Consider the following 12,062-nt stretch of genomic DNA (forward strand, 5'->3'; position numbering starts at 1 on the left):
GGGATATAAAAATTTTCAAAACAAAACTTTAGATATCTAGAGGTTATTTGTGAGAAAGACAACACATACAAGCCAGAGGAATTATAGACGGCAAGCACATTGAGCAAGCATTTGAGTACGGTGTTGTACCAGACATGCTGCAATCCGAAGAATTAGTGGCACATTCTAGTGGGACAGAAGGCAGAGAGCAGGATAGCATCCTAATGCTCAGAGCCATGCACTGGGAAAAAAAGGAAATGTACTTCCAGATTTTTCACATGAGAATTGATTAAATAACTTGTATCTTTTGAAAACTCCTTGATACAATTATTTTGTTCAAAATAGATGTGAAAATCAGATTCATACAGCAGTTTTCATTTGAAGGAACCTCTTGTAATCATCCGGTCCAACCACCTCCTCAAAGCAGGCTCACTTCAGTTGTAGTTTGTTGCTGGTTTAGTTTGTTGTTTGGTTTTTGTTTTGTTTGTTTGTTTTTTAATAGCTTCATAACAGAGAATTCATCACCTCTGGGAAACCTGATCTAGTGTCTGACCACCTTCACAGTATCAAAAAAAGTTTTCTGATGTTTAAACAGAATTTCTTGTATTTCAATTTGTGCCTCTTGTACTTTCTCTTCTTTCCCTGACTACGCTGAGAAGAGTCTGGCTCTGTCTCCTTTATACTTTTCTGTTAGGTATTTACACACAGGTGTAAGATCCTCCTGGAGCCTTTTTTCCAGGCTGAACAGGCCCAGCTCTTTTTGTCTGTCAGATGCTCCAATCTTTAACCATCTCTGTGGCCCTTCACTAGGCTCACTCTCACTCTAGTACATTCGTGTCTCTTGTACTGAGGAGCCCAGAAGTGGACACAACACTCCTGATGGGGCTCCATTAGGCTGCATAAAGAGGAAGGATGAAGGAATATTTCAAAATATTTTCACAATACTTCTTCCAAAAACACTAGAAAATTTTTCCATTTGAAACTGAATGCATTCTCCCTTTGCTTCTCTTGTGTTAAAACTTCTCTTACAAGAATGTTTGCCTTTCACAAAACCCAGTCCTGATGAACTCAACACAAACATTTCTACCTACGCTCTTCTCTTGTCGGCAACTCTTCTGTAGCACAACCTGAAATTCTGATATAATTAAGTTATTCCACTTTTCTCTTTTCCCAGAGCTTTATGAGTTTCTAGGGTAAAAATCTACAGGAAGGAAAAACAGTACAGACCAGAAGCAGGCATATGAAAAAAATCTCTCCTGACAGTTACAACCTACCATAGGCTTTCATTTTTTCCCCCCATGCTGCATATTATTCTTTTTTTCACTAGACCTCTGCAATATTCATGTTTCATGGTAACATCACAGTTCTGCTGAGGTAGTAGCAAGATGTGCAACTACTTGAGGATATACTGCTTTCAGAAGAAAACTTTCTTTAAGCATACATGTGGCATTTACAGAAAGTATCATAGTGGCACAGACTTTTACTGCATTTATTTGGGATGCTTTGCCATTTTAAGACACCATCTCAGACTTGGACCTCGTTATTACACATAGAGTACACCAATATGTACATGATTACATATTTCTGAAATTCATCTGTGATTAATACAGTAGCTGGCACAGTCTGTTTAGCCACCCACATTTTTAGTTATTTTTGATTCAGCATTCGGAAAATGGAACATATGGAAGAATACATCCTCCTAGAACGTATATAAACCAACTACCTCTAAGTGTTATATTATTGAACTAACTGGGAATAATTGCAGCTCTGCTATGTTGATAAAAGCGATTAAGACAAATATCAATGGTACAAGAGTAGACTCAGCTTGTCAGCATAACACATTCCTCCACACCGACAATGCTGCCTGGCTGAACCCAAGCCACAGTGGTAAGTTAATAACAATATTACCGGTAATTGTGGACCATCTGGCAAGTAAGTATATTTTGTTAATCTCCTTATAACAACAAATATTTGTTTTCTGCCACAATTTCACAATTTCACAATTGTTATGCAAAAAAAAAAAAAAAAAAAAGATACTTAATCACACATTCATGTTTAACATGTAGTCAAGAAAGAATTAGTTGACTGGTACATAATAGATATCCATTGAAGAATGATGTCATCAAGGATTTTCTGTCAGGTCAGAGGTTTGATTTAAGAGGCTTTCATGTCTGTCTTAAGTTCCACTACCCCTGTTTGTTGGCATGCTGTTTGCCTTGAAATCTGTGCCAGAAATTGATTTAAGCTTATTTTCCCAACCTACCAGCTATCTTGATAGTTTCAGTAGTTATAATATTTCACTGTAACAACATGTTGTAAAACCTGTATCTATAGAAGATTTTTTTTACCTGTGCTGTTACACCATAAAAAAAAAAAAAAAAAAAAACCAGAAGGAGCATGTTCTCTTTCTCCCAGCCAGCTTAAGCCATAACTGCACAGAAAAATAGCCTGCCAACATTTAAATGGTGATAAACAGGATCTTTAGATCTTCAGAAGCTTTTTGGCATAGAAGTCATCACAGCTCAGCCAAACAGGCATTCAAAGTTTGTCCTCTAAGTTCGTACACTTATTTTTGTACCTCTACGCATTGCAAGTAGCCACCATTAAGGCATAAGACACAGCTATCACATGCTGAAGCAGACATCATCCCCCAAATCTAAATGACTGCCTAGATTTTTGCTGCCTTATTCACTCACCTCTACATGCCGGCCTTAAGTCCTCCTTACCACAAAAAAAAAAAAAAAAAAAAAAAAAAAAGGAGATAAGAAAAATTATCTACAGTCATCCCAAATCCACAAACGTCCACACCTCTAGATAACCAAACACTGGGATTAGTATAGCCAATATTTGCAGGGCAGATACCTTTTCTGGCCACTCTCATTTTGGAGACTGACACTTGCAAGAATATTAATTTTCAAACGGGACATACTACCTGACACTAGAACAGGTTGCCCAGAGAGGTGGTGGATGCCCCGTCCCTGGAAACATTCAAGGACAGGTTGGACGAGGCTCTGAGCAACCTGATGAAGTTGGAGATGTCCCTGCTCCTTGCAGAGGGGTTGGACTAGATTACCTTTGAAGGTCCCTTCCAACCTAAACCATTCTATTATTCCATGAATTGGGATTCACCAGCAAAGAAAAATCCCTCTATGCCATTTGGAACAGTACTACAAGGGTGGAATACTTAAAGGTGAATCTTCTGTTGCCTGAAGAATTATTTCAGATTTAAATCTGCCTTCAAATTCATGGCCTGCCGTGCTGCCTCTCTGGGGATTTCCCTGTAATCTAGTCAGAAAGCTTCCTAGATACTTTGAGGAGTGGTGTTTTTTGTTTTTTTTTTTTGGTTAAGGATGTTCAAGTTGCTGCTAACATCTTATCTCTATCACAAAGCATCACATTGTATAGGAATGCAAGGTGCCAGTGATGGTGGGGTAACACTCACATTAGATTCTCCCTGTGAACAAAGGTCTTACTAAATAGCTTGAATTTGGGTCCAAGAAATCAGCTTTTTTTTTTTTTTAAATGCTCCCATTACTATCCATAAGGTAAAAGTGGTGGAAAGAAAAGGCCTCAAAGAACAGTATTAAAAGTGATATAAAAGAAGAGGTTAGGAACAAGAAAAGCTTTTGAATTAGAAGGTCCTACATGGAAGAGATGGCCTCAGCCTAACTATACCCAATCTTCTGACACTGAGGATTTATGTAAAAGTAACAAGGGAATTTTAAAACTGAAAGGTAAGTGCAAGCCAACAATAAAAAAAAGGAAAATGGAAAGGCATAAACCTGAGCAAGAAACATACACAACTGCAAGAATGTAAGACAAAACCAAAAGACATTTTTAGAAGGAGCATGTTAAAAGCATAGGCTCTGCTAATTAAAAACCTTTCAAGTACCTCAGAAAAAGGAAGCCTGAAGTAGAATCTGTAAGGCCAATAAGCAACGAAGATATAAAAATTGCTCAGAGTAGAGACAGCCTTTGCAGAAAACAAATTCTTTTCATCACTGTACACCTGAGAGCGAGCCAGGAAGGCTCCAGCCTTTGAGCCACTCTTGAGAGTATGAATGTGACAAGTCAGCTTTCACATGCAGGGAGGTTAACAAGCTGGGCACGCAACTACCCCTTCTTTGTTCAAGACATTCACCGATGACCACAAATGGGTAACCAGTGACAAAGTTTGCTGTTGATAAAAATACTTACTATAACATACAACTAAATCTGACTGAGAGAAGATGAATGAAAACTTTCCAAAATTATTTTTTTTCATCACAAGAACTTGATATGTCTCAATTAATTTAGATTCAAGAAGCAAATTTAAAAACAGAAAAGAGGGGTTTTTTTTCCTCCAAAAAGTTCATAATTATGTTACAGAATCCAATGCCAAACTATGTTGCAGAAGATAAAAATGGGTTAAAAAATTATTTAGAATCACAGAGGTCAGTTAAATCCATACTTACTATCAACACTCATTCAGACAGGAGAACACAGCACTTCTACTTCTCTTACATTTTCCCCTAAGTACCTGCCAGAAGCTGCTTTTGGAGAGAGGGCTAGGTAAGTCTTTCATCTGACCTAACACAGTAATACTTTTGTTCTTACCTTTAGGAACATTTCTCTATCTTAGCCCAAGTTCATGAATAGATAGAATAGGAGGTGAATCTCAGATAGTAAGGACTGTCACATGTCCATTCCCTTCAAAAGAGCTTTGATAACCTGCTGTGCTGGAAGCCTTGCCCAAGGCAAGGGGGTAGAGAACAGAGAAGTAGGAGTAGTTTGACCCAAAAAGCTAGTTCCTTTTATTGCAACTTACCATGTCCTACACAATTGTGGACATAAATGGAGTGTGTGTTTCAATCCTCTCCTGGCCATATTTAACTTCCTTCTTCAGAGACTCACTTCTGTTTCTCCAATAGTGAAGAAAGCTGAATCATGCTTCTAAAAAAGAAATCCCTATTTATTGTTCCTTTTGTTTCATCACAATCCATTTTTCTATCCTTGTCCACGACCTTGTATGAAAAAGGTGGAGACATAATTGATTGTCTAGAGAATACTGAAAACATACTGAGGGTTTCTATAAGAAGACGCTAAATCATAGAAAGACATTTTTTGTTCTCACTTCTTTTCAGGAATATAAATCCAAGACTTTCTGAAGTTCTAGGAAATAGATTATTCCTTTTCATTCTTAAAACCTGTTCTAAATCCACCCACACCTTCAATCATGTTATATGGGCCAGGGCGCGTTACAGAAAAAATGTCAGCCTCACCATTTTAAAGTATTTTCAGGATATTTTCACCAGTACATAACACTAACGTATCACGTCACAAAAAAAAAAACGAGAAAGCCTCCTGAAACAGTTAAAATAAATCATCTATCAGTATTGAGACTAAAAAGAGATTAGGGGGAGTACTAAAAAAGTGGGCTAAAGGAAGACGATAAAATGTATTTAAAAGAAAAAAAAGTTACTAATTTTCACAATCTCTCTTTTTTTGTCTACATTTATGATTATTTTACCAAACAGCTTAATAGCTGTGAAATATTTAACAGAAGATGAAATCACATATATTCCCTAAGAAATTACTTCTGTAATAAATATACTTCTACCTCCATGGTTTAATTCACCTTCAGTAAGGTTTGCTTAACTAAGAGCCCCATTATGGTCTAACACTGGAGTGGTCCAAGCCATTATTAAGAGTACAATGGAAATCACTACATTACACTGCCTTTAGAGAAGAAACAGCTAAATTTAACTGCGCAGTAAAGATCAATCTTTGCACCAAGGAATACCTTTCCAATAATTAAGAGAGAAGTAGCAAATTTTAGGAAGATAAAAAAAATATTAAGAGGCAATACTTGATTCAGACAAACTTCAGAATGAAGTTATCTGGAAATACTCCAGAACACACCATCGTTCAAAATAAAAAAAAAAGCAAAGTTACTCAGCTTGCTGATTGTGTACCTTTCTGCCAAAACAGCCATTATTCCATTGCATTCTTCCAACAGTCCTTTAAAAAGATTGCAAATACTGCCCTGGATTTGGTGAAAAAACTACCTGGCCTTGCTGGAACATGGTGAGAGGGGAAAAAATGCCCCCGCATCCTAAAGATATTCTGCCCTCCTAGATGAAAAGTAGTGCAAGAATGATGACCAGTTCCCAAAAATGTTGGCATATTATAAGACAACATTAAAGGAATGAGAACAGCACGCAAGAGAACATTTTGAACTACAAAAGCAGCAATTCATTCATCAGAGTTTGGGGATAATTGATGTCATTGCAGAAGGCTGAAACATTGCACATGAATCTGACTAAGCGCATTCAAGAAACACGGAAACAAGACTTGAGAAGAGGGACCATGGCAACAGAGAGCTTGCAACAGGAGACTAAAGAAAGCTGGTTTGTGTAGTCTAGTAAACAAAGGTGGAGAAGGGACTGCTGCCTATAAATAGGTGAGAGCAGTAAACATCAGCAAATCGTGCTATTTCAGATTGAAGACAGTTCTGGAGCAGGAATAAATGGATGAGAACTGACTGCAAATCAATTCAGATCAGAAATCAGAAGCAGTTATCCAACCATTAGGCCTGGCATGCCAATGGACTGGAGTCAAGAGGGAAACCCACCTACTTTAAGCTGGAAGTTGGTCAGGTGATGACATTGAGTAGGCTTGTGACAGCAGGAGATTGACTCAGTGACTTTGCTTTTTAAAAAGTCCTCCTTTAAAAAAAAAAAAAAAAAAAAAAAAACAAAAAAAACCCTTGTATGTTCCTGGTTGCTGACTACTTGCACATCTTTCTTCCAGATCAAGGAGTGATCCTCCCCACTGGCCTCCTAGACTGCTGAAGCAAAGAAAACCTCCCATTTCCTCTGCAGGGGCCAAGCAAGTAGAAGAAAGTGTACTCCACATGCAGCTTCTCACACCTTTCCACTTCCATAGCAGGGTTGCAAACAGACCAGGAGGATCACCATGTGCCATGGAATATGGTTCATTCTCATCATGTAATAGGAAGTAGTGCAGGAGGATCACAGAAGATCAGTGACAACTGCTATCGTGCTCTACCCTCTGCAGCACTAGAGTTGTAGAGTATATTAGATGGTGAATTCCAGCTACAAACTGCTTAGACTTTTTAAGAAAAGAGAAGTGAACCATCAATATCACCAAGTGATTACTTCTAGTCTCTGTTGGTCCTCATTTCTGAACAGGAGCCTACACTGTATTTTGTAAGCAGGTGGTAACGCTCACTCCCTGCACTTTGAGCAGATGAAAGATCAGTGAATGCAGACAACAAAGCACCAGCAAGCACGGTTAAGAAGCTGCAGACAGCACCACGAGCTTAGCACTGCACAGGGCTAACATGGTCCCACTGGGCCTGAACAGCTTCTGGTACATTTATCAGCACAATCAAGTTGTCTTTGGCTTCTCCTCTTCATCTCAGCATTGGCCTGCAGAGCTAGCCTTGGCAAGACAGCTTGAACAACCATATTCTCTCACCTTCCCTGGCCTTCACTTTGGACAGTTCAGCTGTCATCTCTTGGGAAGGTGGGGAGAGCATCAGAGGTAAAATTAAAGACAAATAATAAAAGCAAGCTGTTTGTGAGAGCCCCCCACCTGTAACACTCACTTCCTCTGGCAGAAGGCACTATAACCCTTCACAACATGAAGGGCAGAGCTGCTTTTTTTTTTTGCCACACTTTCAGAACGTAATTGACAAAAGCATTGCAGTAGTAACATGTATTGAGCATAACCAGTAGTAATTATTAGTATTGCCGTCATTAAACTCCTTCCATTGCTATACCATGTGATACAGCCATCTGTTACCGCAACAGAAGAGACACCACGAAGCAGGAGCAACAGCTTTTCCTTCTGTAATCTGAAAGAACTCTCTTCCATGGAGATAATGCGTTCCTGAATGTCTCTTACCCTAACGTACCATGCCATAAACTTAATGTCAGCAAAAAAGAAAGTACATAAACCATTAGAGGAATATTAAAGGCACATGCACTACATTACTGTCAATGACCTCACGGCAGACTACTGAATGGAAGGCACATGTAAACTGATGCACTAACGTGTTCCTAACAGATGGTTCAGAGATACTTTGTTGGGAGAGCCAAAGTAGCTTTCTCAAAAGATGGAGATTAATACGTACTGCTTTTTACAATATGGGCCTTATGGAATTGAAAGTTAAACCAGTGTCACTCAAAGACAGATAAGGGAAAAATAAAGCTTATTTCAAGAGGCACCTTGTAGTAATTAATACTAATGTTCTAATAACTACATTAGATTTTACATTTTTATATTACATGCTTAGACTTTAAACCATTTCTTCTTTTAAGAACTCACACTGAGACTATGTACCTATCAAGTATAGAAAGTATTACGTAAATATTAAGACATCCCACAAGTCTTGGGAGAATTGTATCTTGTTTATAGTATTTCCTATGTAGCTGCAGAGTTGCTTTTTCAATAACTCAAATAATAAGTTTTTATTAGAAGCCAATCTTCCAAGTAACATGTCTCATACTAGGAACACTGGAACCATCATTCAGCCTTGCCAGAATACGTGCATATACGTACTTCTTCCATCTGCTTCCCATTATAGTTACCAAAACCAGACTGACCCATTTTCTTAGAAACGCTTACCAACTTATCTCTGCTTTTGAAACAAAAAAAAAGCTTTGATAGTTTTGTCCTAACTGTTCAATACAACAGCAATACAACACTTCGAACTTGTACAGCATACCCCATCTCAAGATCTTCTAAACAAGATGATGGTCTCCAAGCTTAGATGTGCTTAATGGATGCCCTTTAATGCATCAGTTACCCAAGTTATTCTATTTCTTCAACTGAAGTGACTCCTGCATGGTAAAGAGAGGCTGGGAAGATGGGGAAGTGAAGGCACTGCTTCGTACTGCACCCAGGATGACCTCTACTGGTTGCCTTGGTTGGCCAGGGCAACTCCAAAATGGACCTGGTGTGCTCTGTACACCAGAGATATCACAGCTGAAACCTACACCAGGGAGATGCTTCCTGGCATCACAGAGTCTTGGCACAGAGCTGAGACTGAAGCTTTAGACTCTTTTGCTTAAAAGACATGATTTTTTTCTCTTCACTGAAGTCAAAACTGAGGTTTCTTTGAGTTAGGCTTGATATTAAGATCTAAATTCTCAGACAGCTGGTTAGTGGCTGCCACCCAACTCCCAACCTGGTGGTTCTTCAGGTTGTGTGAGCCTCTATTCCCAACAAGAGAATATCAGCCTACACTAGCTTTCATCACTATCCTGGAGTTCATCAAGTGTGAAACACTGCATTTTGATGATCTATGAGAAGCTTCCTGAACTTTTCTGGACCCCTTGCTAGGGTCCAGAAGAGCTCTGCAGTAGAGCTATTCTTGTGTTTTAGTCTTGAGAAGAATGAGCAACAAAGAGCCTGCAGATGAGCTCATTTTGCCTTAACCCTAGCAGCCCCAGAAGTGTTAAAAACCTCATGGAAAAAGGTAAATCAATAGAGAAATAAGCAGCCACTCTCCATTCAACATATATTTTTTTCAAGGATGTATGACTGCCTTCATACCTGTTTGATCCCACTGGATTTCAGACTAAGCCAAGAAAATCAGTGTTCAGTCTCTACTGCCTTGCCACTCACGTGTGGCAAAATCTTTTCAGTATCTGCTGCGTTCTTGTCTATCTTTCCCCACTACTGATTCGCAGCACTAAGCAAATTCCGTGCTCTTCTCATCCCCTGACAAATGCCAGCTGCTGCTGGGCAGTGGGCATTCCCCAAGGGACAGGAGTCCCACCAGAGAAGTGGTAAAGTCTGGCATCTCGTACCCCACAGGTTGCTCTCATTCTTTGGACAAATCCCTCTTTGCTGTCAAAATATGACGACACAAACAAGAATGGGCCTTTTTTTTTTTTTTATCCTCCTCTTTTACATATGCTAGGCATCAGCCACACAGCTACGTAACCTGGAGGGTGTCCTAACAAAAGCTTTTCTACTACCAGCTCAGGCTGTAGCCACACACAGTGCAACAGAACTGCAGTCACAAACACTCATTTACCTACAAACGTAAATGATCCCTGACCAGGCTCAAGCACTCCACAGCGGATGTGCTCTGGAGACCAGAAATTACAGTTTACCAGCATAACAATGCTGCTTCCCAGCCGGTTAAAATCATAACTGGGGTCAAGAAGGTTTAATTACACAGTGTAGTCAGAAATCACACCTCAGTAAACATCTTCCTTTTATTCAGAAATAAACTACAACTGGCAACTGCTGGTCTCCTCTCCCCACCAGAGGCACACCAGGAACGTAACCCACATGCACACCTGTTTCATGGGAGCAGGTAAAGCAAATGCTGTCTTACAGCCAGAGATGAAAGTGATTCTTTTACCGAGCAACAGCTCCCTACGGCATTCAAAGGTAGAGCTCAACAGGAAGGGCTGAGGTTGCTCTGCGGTGTGACTGAGCATCCCATCTGGCAAGGGTTGATCAGGGCGCTCCAGAGATACAGCATGCCCTTCTCTAGGAAGGGAGGCAGATCCAAAACCCCATCCTACCCCCTTCTCCATAGAAAACAAGCAGAGGAACACTCCTCCTACCTGAACTCTGGGAGGAGGTTTGGCCGCAGCCCATAGAAAGCCGCTGAGAGAGTCACCAGCCAGCCGGGCTTGTAATTCCCATTCTCACACTCCAGGTAAGGCGAGGACCACCTGATGTGGTTCTTATCAGCAGTGAAGCTCTCCCGCCTCTTCCAGCTGTTCTCCAAAGTTTTGGGGCCCGTGTTTAAGACCTTCCTGTGCAGGTGCGGCCTCCATTTGCGTTTCAAGCTGTGGAACCACTCCGTTTCCACCGAGGCATTGGCCAGGCGGTGAGCTGAGGAGGACAAGTCCTGCAGGAGGACCTGGCTCTCATGCCTGCTGGCCTGGAGAAAAACCTGGGGGCTGGAGGACAAAGGCTCCGTGCTGAAGGTGATAGCTGCCCGGGAGATGTTGGGGTCCCCCTCCAGCAGGCTCCTGATCAAGGCGCGGTACCACTCCAGGTCCTCCTGCAAGTTCTGCTCCCGCGACTTATTGCTCTGGAGGATCATGTTGAGGAAGTTGGTGGCGTGGGTGAGGGTGTCCAGGGCCCCGTGGAGGGAAGGGTGGGAGGTGAAGCGCGACTTGCCAGCCAGGCCGGCCAGCTCGTACCGCCCGGAGCAGTTGGCCCGCCGCAGCTCCCGAGAATCGCCCGTGTAGAGGAAGGAGGCCACGTCCTGGGGCACCTCCTCGGCGAGCCGCTGCGCCAAGATGGTGCTCTCCGTAGAGCGGCTCCGCGGGGCCGGCGGAGGCTCCCGGCTCTTGATGTGGTTGTAGACAGGCTGCCTCCCTCTCAGCGCCCGCTCCCGGCCGCCCACCGCCTGCCCTTGGCCGGCGGCAGCCCCCAGCCCCCGCTGGGCGAGGAGCAAGAGGAGAAGGAGCCGGAGCACGGCCATGTCCCCGGCGCCGGACCGGCGAAGCGGCTGAAGACGGGCTCCGTGCAGGCGACCGCGGCGCAGGGGCACGAACGCCCAGGGGCGGCCGAGCGGCAGCGGGACGGAAAACGGCCCCCGGCCCCGCAAGTCACCTGTGGCGGCGCCGCCCGCGCCTTCCCCAGCGCAGGGCGCCGCGCAGCTCCACCGCCGGCGCGGAGCGGCGGGCAGCCCCTCCGGCGACGGCAGCGAGCCCGCCTGCGCCTCCTCCCGCCGCGGCCACCGCGCTCACTGAGCTCCTGCCCAGCGCAGCGCGCAGGGGCGGCGGCGCCCGCGCCCAGCGCAGCGGCGGGTCCCCCCGCGGCGCCCCGCCGCCGCCCGCGCTCCGCCGCTCCGCATCCTTCGGGCGCCGCTGCTGGAGAGGCGGGGGGGGGAGACCGCGCCGCGGGACTGCCACTTGCTGCGGGGATCGGCGGGCGGGGCCGCTGCTGCCAGCGGGCTCCCGCCTCCGCGAGTGCTCGGCTTTCTGAGCGAGGACCCCCGCCCCCGGCTGCGGGAGGCTGCTCACCGAGCTGCTCCGCCACGGACAACCACGCACCGGCCCTTATAGGTGTAGCCCAGGCAGCCGCCGCCCTGTGTGGCC

The 12,062-nt window shown here is 43.5% G+C and overlaps 1 protein-coding gene across 1 annotated transcript in view; it reads right to left on the reverse strand.

Annotated features, from left to right (window-relative positions):
• GPR158 (G protein-coupled receptor 158) overlaps positions 1 to 11,443 on the reverse strand; it is a 199,330-nt gene extending 187,887 nt beyond the window's left edge. Inside the window, exon 1 of the mRNA XM_086742581.1 lies at positions 10,572 to 11,443. Coding sequence (XP_086598707.1) covers positions 10,572 to 11,443 — 872 coding nt within the window. The remainder of the gene's footprint in view (positions 1 to 10,571) is intronic.
• Positions 11,444 to 12,062: the final 619 nt, after the last annotated feature.

The sequence above is a fragment of the Chlamydotis macqueenii genome, chromosome 2, assembly GCF_036417535.1.
Source record: "Chlamydotis macqueenii isolate bChlMac1 chromosome 2, bChlMac1.mat, whole genome shotgun sequence".
NCBI classification, from domain to species: domain Eukaryota; kingdom Metazoa; phylum Chordata; class Aves; order Otidiformes; family Otididae; genus Chlamydotis; species Chlamydotis macqueenii.